General features: G+C 44.0%; 1 protein-coding gene across 5 annotated transcripts in view; it reads left to right on the plus strand.

Annotated features, from left to right (window-relative positions):
• Smr (nuclear receptor corepressor smrter) overlaps positions 1–6811 on the plus strand; it is a 301764-nt gene that overhangs the window by 289365 nt on the left and 5588 nt on the right. For all 5 annotated transcript variants that reach the window (XM_088268009.1, XM_088268010.1, XM_088268007.1 and 2 more), the window contains 3 exons: positions 4893–5793; positions 5876–5997; positions 6084–6811. The exon at positions 6084–6811 is cut by the window's right edge and continues 1394 nt beyond it. In XM_088268009.1, coding sequence (XP_088124135.1) covers positions 4893–5793; positions 5876–5997; positions 6084–6811 — 1751 coding nt within the window. The remainder of the gene's footprint in view (positions 1–4892; positions 5794–5875; positions 5998–6083) is intronic.

Below are 6811 nucleotides of genomic sequence, written 5' to 3' on the forward strand. Positions count from 1 at the left end.
TCTTGTGGCGCTAATGAATACGTCAATTTTATATCAACGATAATCGTTTTATGGACACATTACTTAATTAAATATTCAACTATTGTACCGTAAATATAATATATTTAACTTAAGTACACCTCTCCGACAGTCATACTATTATGTTTTGAGTGTGTCCAAATCTGGGTTTCTCCACTTAGGAATTATTTTTACACTTTTGACATGTCAACATAGATGAAGAAGAAGCTTGTCTTGTGACTGCCGAATCAATGAATGAAATCCATATTCTTCTCCATCTATCTTGAGATGTCAATAATAGTATTGTATATTAATCTTTTTAATTATTTTTCTTCTTATTTTTATGTCGTACGCGTACGCATCGAGAGGATATCGTCAGAGTGGGGAAAAAACAACGAAGTTGAAAAAAACGAGCATTCAAATATTCCATGTTAAGATATAGAAATCAAGATGTGACAGAATGAATATTTGAACTTACAAGGTATTTCGGTTATGGGGTTATATTGCGCCCATTCAGAGTAGCATCTGTGTGTCTGTGTTCTTCTGTAGTACCGTTATAGAATCGCTTGCTTGAAGCAGCCCTGAGACTCTTTTTTGAGATTACCAAACTAGGTATTTCGGTTATGGGGTTATGTTGAATTGCTACGACCATCTAAGGTCATCACCTATTCAGAGTAGCATCTATGTATCGAACCATTCATCTCAAGTAACATTTATACAGAATCGCTTGCTTAGAGCAGCTCTGAGGCTTTGTTTTGAGATTACCAAACTAGGAATTTCGGTTATGGGGTTATGTTGAGTTGCTACGACCACCTTAGGTCATCGCCCATTCAGAGTAGCATCTCTAGTACCATTCATATCTAGTAACATTTATATAGAATCGCTTGCTTAGAGCAGCTCTGAGACATTCTTTTAAAGGATAATTCGGTTAGACTCAGCCGTCCCGATCGACATCTCGAACATCGTTTATTGTCTGTCTGAATGTAATAATTTGTTACAAAACGCCAATCGCAGTAATGGTCGCGGTCACGTGTTGCCGTACGAACGGTTATCGGTTTCCGCATCAATAATATATACAAAGCAATTTGTTCGCGTTGATTGCTTTGTTTTCACCCCTCGCTTGTTTACTGTACAAATATAACAACAATTTCTTAGGGTTTATGTTTATCTACTTTAGATCATAGTTTGTTTGCCACAAGTTCTTGTTCTGGCTTCCATTGGAACTTAATGAATATAGGCTTATTGTTGACTCGTTAAATTTCCCTAGACTCATTGATATAGTTAACCAAATTTCGATCCCAAAGAGTACCTTTTTTGAGTTATTTTGTATTTGATGCCATTCCGTTATTAAACTGTCGTAAAAGAAACAAATCCAATTATTTTCACAATCTATTTATTTTTGTTTTCTCAGAAAATAGTTATAGATTAATGATTTCATTGAAATAAAAACCCGATTTTGAAATTTGATACATAAAAAAATGTGAATTTAAGGTGGCTTTATAATTTCAAAACACAAACATATTATTTTATTTGAGTTTATCGCAGAATTGAACAGATCGGTTACATTACATTCCATACTTACCATATGTATATGTTAGTTCAAAAAGCAACGCCTTTATGTGGTATTTTACGAAAATGGCAGATAAATTATCAACTTATTATTACATATCGCGCACTTCTACTGTCCCAATTATAAAATTATGTATTAATTTAAAGCTCAAGTTGGCGCAGAAGATTACAAGTTTAGTTTAAATATAAAAACGAGGTTATGCCACGATAAGAACAGTGGACAATTTATGTAGCGCCGTTTTCGTGAAAAATCACCTCGAGGTTTACTGATGTTGACTAATAAACAAATCAGCTCTGATAATGATGAATGAACATATCAAAGTCGCCATAATCGCCATGTTTATCGTTATAACAATTCGCATGAGTGATATGTAGGAATTCTGCTCTCGAATGGATGTAAATATCTCGAGTATTGTTCTCGGCAGCAGCGGACAGTTGGTAATCCCTTCTTTTGTTCAACTAAAAATGTATGCCGAAGAAGTTGCGAAAAAATTGGTCATCGGACAAGTTGAAAGACGTCGGGTCGGAAGTCGCGACAGCGCCACACGCCGAGCCGCGGCCGCGGCGCTAACCCGCTACCCCCACCCGCGGGGGTGGGGCGGGCGGTGGTGGGGGCGGTCCCGCGGGCCGCCCGCTCGCTCTCTGTTGACTCGCACATTTATTAGATTAAACCGGGGACCGCGGTACCGAATGGTGAAACGGTGGCGCGGGCCCACTCGGCAAGAGTGCCTTGTTTTACAACTGTTCCCCCCTCGGAGGACCACTGCGCCGGTGTGAAAATCATTTTTTCTGACCTCTCGCAATGCTTTGAACCGTTTCGCGCCAGCGTCTTTATGACTTATTTTAAAATCATGTTATTATTATTATTTTAAATAAACATGTACTTGTAGTTTACCTGCATTTTGCCTCTTTATGCATAGCCTGTGTTGAGTCGAAATACTTGCATGCCAAAGTACAACAAAAAGTAAAGTTAACAATTTAATACAATACAATTATGCGCGTCGTTACATTTTTTCTCACCCTTATTTGTATCAAATGGTGCATAGGGCACCGCAACGTATTGATACAATGTTAAATTAATCGTTAATTACACGAAAGCAAGGTGATCAGTACCAGTCCCGGGTTTTATTAAATAAATATGAAATGAAAAATCGCTAGTATTTATTTTAACCCCCCCCTGGGAATTGATTCCGGGAACTCAAGCATGCTAGCCAAATACGCTAACCGCTACATTACGATGGCATATAATTTGTACAATTTTATTAAGAGAAAAACATATAAATGCAATTTTTTGTGTAAACGCAATTTTTTTTTTGTTACTAACTTGTAGTTTTTTTTTGGAATTTAAGCTTTACTTGGTAAAAACCACCGTTTCTTAAAAAAATATCTTGGGACTTGTTTCGATGCGTTCCGCATCATTTTCAAACACCGTATGAATGCATCGAAACGCATGTCACAACGGATTTTAGTGGTATTTACCAAGTAAAACCTCATTAAAAAAATGGATAGAACCTACATTCCACAAAGTGACTGCCGAATTAATTAATGAATTGATGAAGATTTTTTTAGAATATCAGTTTATTATTTTTGTCAGTATGACATAGTCACACCGTTGCCGTTCTTTGAAATTACTTCCTTCTATCGTTTAAGGATGACGCACTTTCATATGCTAGATACAGCTCGGAAGGCAAGACTACATTTACCGTGCGGGAAGCGATCGCTTAACCCCATCCCGACTAATGAAAAAAAACTGGATATAATTCCTCTCCGCGTACGTACGAGGTACGAGGGTCGGCCGGGCTCGCGTCCCACTCGCTTCCCGATTCACAAAGGACGGATTCCGTGTGTAACTAGCAATTTAATCCTGCCCTAATTTGCTATTCACAAAACAAGTTGAATTAATCCAACGGCTGCGGGTGGCGGGAGCCCCCCCGAGACCTGGAGTACCCGGAGTTGAATATCGGGTGGGCGCACCGACATATCGGACGATCAGCACTGTTCAAGTGTGCTGCCTGTTTCTTGTTTCGCGCGGATTGATAGTATGATTTAAAAAAAAAACTGTTTCGAAAGAAAAACTGTTTTTTATGGGTTCTAATACACCGTCTTCAAACTGCAGGTTACATATATAGCTGTCTCAACAGAGATTTTTTTATACTCTAAGGAGTATAAACACAACGCCTGTATTTTTTTACACTCCAGTGTATGATACAATAAATAATAATAAATTGCAGGTTTCATATTTGGATTATCCATTGGAAAATATTTTATTTTGTTTTATTTTTTTATTAATTTTTAAATTTAATTGAAAATGTAACAGAACAGTTACGTAAATTCATATTTTTTTAAATATTATAAATCTTTATTAGAATTTCAATGAAAATTTAAATCCCATAATTAGAAGCACTACAAAAATATAACTTAAGCAAAAATTTACATTTGTGATCCATATTTGTTAAAAAAAACGATTTAAACTAAGCGCTAACAGCATCCCGCACTATACCGGAATTCACGTTAAATGAGCTGAATTATATACAATTTTAAATAAAATACGCCAGTCTTCATTGAAAATAATTGATTTTTTAAGAAGTGGTCTTCGTTTTTTTTTATTAGTGAAGCCATTTATAATTTTTTTTGCCACCCTATGATTCGCTAATTGTCAAACGGCCAGCTAGATCCGTTTAAGGCCTGCCCGTCATGTTGTATTTTTTGTCGATCCGGTTGGGAATATGGCGCCGCGATTGTTGTCAACTTACGGTATGCCCTCCCCTCCCATGTGTCGTGTCAATCTGATTTTTCAACATGTCATTTGGTTTCGTTGCTGCAATATCACATTCCTCTCATTGTGGTTCTATGGAACGAACCTAGGTGATTCGATTTAACGGTGGTTCTTTTTCTTCTTCTGATTCTATTGGTGCAATACAGCAGTTTTGGCATTGCAATCATTTCTGGTATATATGCCAATATTTGCAAATTTCCGGTTCATTGTGTCCTCCACCGGGCGGTGGGTAAATATTGGGATCACGTGCAGCTGTCGAGTCGGCGGTTTTATTGTTTCAGCCATTACCACCGATTTGGACGCGTGCACAAAATGCAACATCCTCGATTCTGTTACTTTTTAATGAGAATTGTTAGCGAATAATGGGAAATCCTTCTCCAGGGACAACAAATAAACTATTAAAAGTAAAAAATAACGTTTTTCGTTTTTTTTACCCAATTCTTATATTTAGTAATACCTACTTTGTTTAGAAATAAATATACTTTTGAGCGTTACATTGCGATAGTTTTCATTTCCGTGTCGATTATCAAAATTATCATTTTTTCCTCAGAACCGGAGAAGCCAGTCGAGCCGCCTCTCGAGGCGCCTGCTGCGGCTCCGTCCCCCGCTCCGGTTCCGTCCCCCGCTCCAGCGGTGGCGGTTCCGTCTCCAGCGGCTCCGGTGGCTCCGGCGTCTCCGGCGGTTCCGGCGGCTCCTGCGGGTCCTGTGGCTCCCGCAGCTCCGGCTGCTACAGCGGCACCCGCGGCTCCCTCAGTTTCGGTGGCTCCTGTGGCTTCTGTAGCTCCGGCGACTGCAGTGCCACCCGCGGCTCTCTCGGCACCGGCGGCTCCCGTGGCTCCGGCTGCTCCGGCGGCTGCAGTGGCACCTGCGGCTCCGGCGGCTGCTGCAACTTCAGTGGCTGCTGCGGCTCCAGCAGTTCCGGTGGCCAGCCCGCTCGCGACCAGCCCGTTCGTTGCCAGCCCGCTAGCAACCAGCCCGCATGCAGCCAGCCCGCTCGCGAACAGCCCGTTCGCGTCCAGCCCGGTCGCAACCAGCCCGCACGCGACCAGTCCCCTTGTGATCAGTTCGCTCGTGACCAGCCCGCACGCGACCAGCCCGCGCGCAACCAGCCCGCGTGCGATCAGCCCCCGCGCGACCAGTCCGCACGGGACCAGCCTGCACTCGACCAGCCCGCACGCGAGCAGCATGCACGCGAACAGTCCGCTCGCGAGCAGCCCGCTCGCGCCCAGCCTGAGCGTGAGCGCGGGCAGCCCGCTCGCAGGCAGCGCGCCCGCCGCGCCCGACACCCCCGAGCCGGCCGGCCACCCGTGCGTCGTGTGCCAGGCGGAGATGTGCCCGAGCACGCGGCCCGTGGCGCGTGCGCGGGCGCACCATTACGGATTGCAAATGGAGGCGTTGCCCGCGGGAGCGCGCGTCTGCAAGACGTGCCACTGCAAGTTTGTCAGATCGAGGTAAATATATATGCATTTTATATTTTGCATATTTGTATTACTGATTTTTGTACTCGTTCTAACTGTTTCTAATTGTTGCTAGATACACGGGATGTCCGCTGCCTACGTGTCCTGTAAAGGTTCGTTCCAAGCGACTTCGAGCACTTCCTTCCAAATGGCTGGAGCTGCCGCCTGATGTGCGGGACCCTGTCATTGCCGAATTCAGTAAGTCAGCGGAGCTCACCCCGACGCGCCATTCTTATATATCGTCATTCGCGAACTGCGAAATAATCGTGTTTTATTTTCCCCAGAAATACCTCCCAACCTCGCCAAGTGCTGCAACGCGTGCTTCAAGAGGATAACCCGGAGGCTGGCGCCACACCTGCAGCTGGAAGGGACGGAACAAGCGGCAGAAATCGAGAGCACCTTCTCCGAGGGGGATATCGGCAAGATGAAGAGCCTCCTGCAGGAGCACGACACCAACTGGGAGACTATAGCGGACGTCATGGCCAAGCCTGTCGCCCATATCAAAAGCTTTTACTTCAATTTTAGACATAAATACGATTTGGAGTCTGCGGTCTCAGAATTTAATAAGTTGAAATTCAGCGAAGACATGAAACCCGTTCTGACGGATGAAGAGGAAAGCGGTAGCAGTACTTCGTCTTGCGACGAGAATGCGGATCACCACAACTCCGATACTGCTTCCGCCGAGTCTCCCAACCATCCCGCGGCGGCCGCCAAGAGCGACGGCGACATGGGCGATCCCTGCATGATCATCGACTCGGTGAACGCGTCCACGGTGTTCCAGCCCATGCCCATCCTGACCATGCAGGAGCTGTCCGACCAGATGCAGGATTCCAAGGCCAGGCTGCTAGGCATGCCGCCCTTGCCGGCTACCGATTGCGTAACCAGTCCTACCATACTCTCCCAACCGCCGCCTGGAATTTGTCAGCCTCCCTCCAAAAACATAGTCACAAAAGACGAATACGACAGTTCGGCGACGGAAACGGCCGACGAGGAGAACGAGTCCCCGACTAAC

The sequence above is a fragment of the Brachycentrus maculatus genome, unplaced genomic scaffold (genome assembly GCF_059751285.1).
Source record: "Brachycentrus maculatus isolate JH-2025_06_01 unplaced genomic scaffold, ASM5975128v1 h1tg000310l, whole genome shotgun sequence".
Taxonomy (NCBI): domain Eukaryota; kingdom Metazoa; phylum Arthropoda; class Insecta; order Trichoptera; family Brachycentridae; genus Brachycentrus; species Brachycentrus maculatus.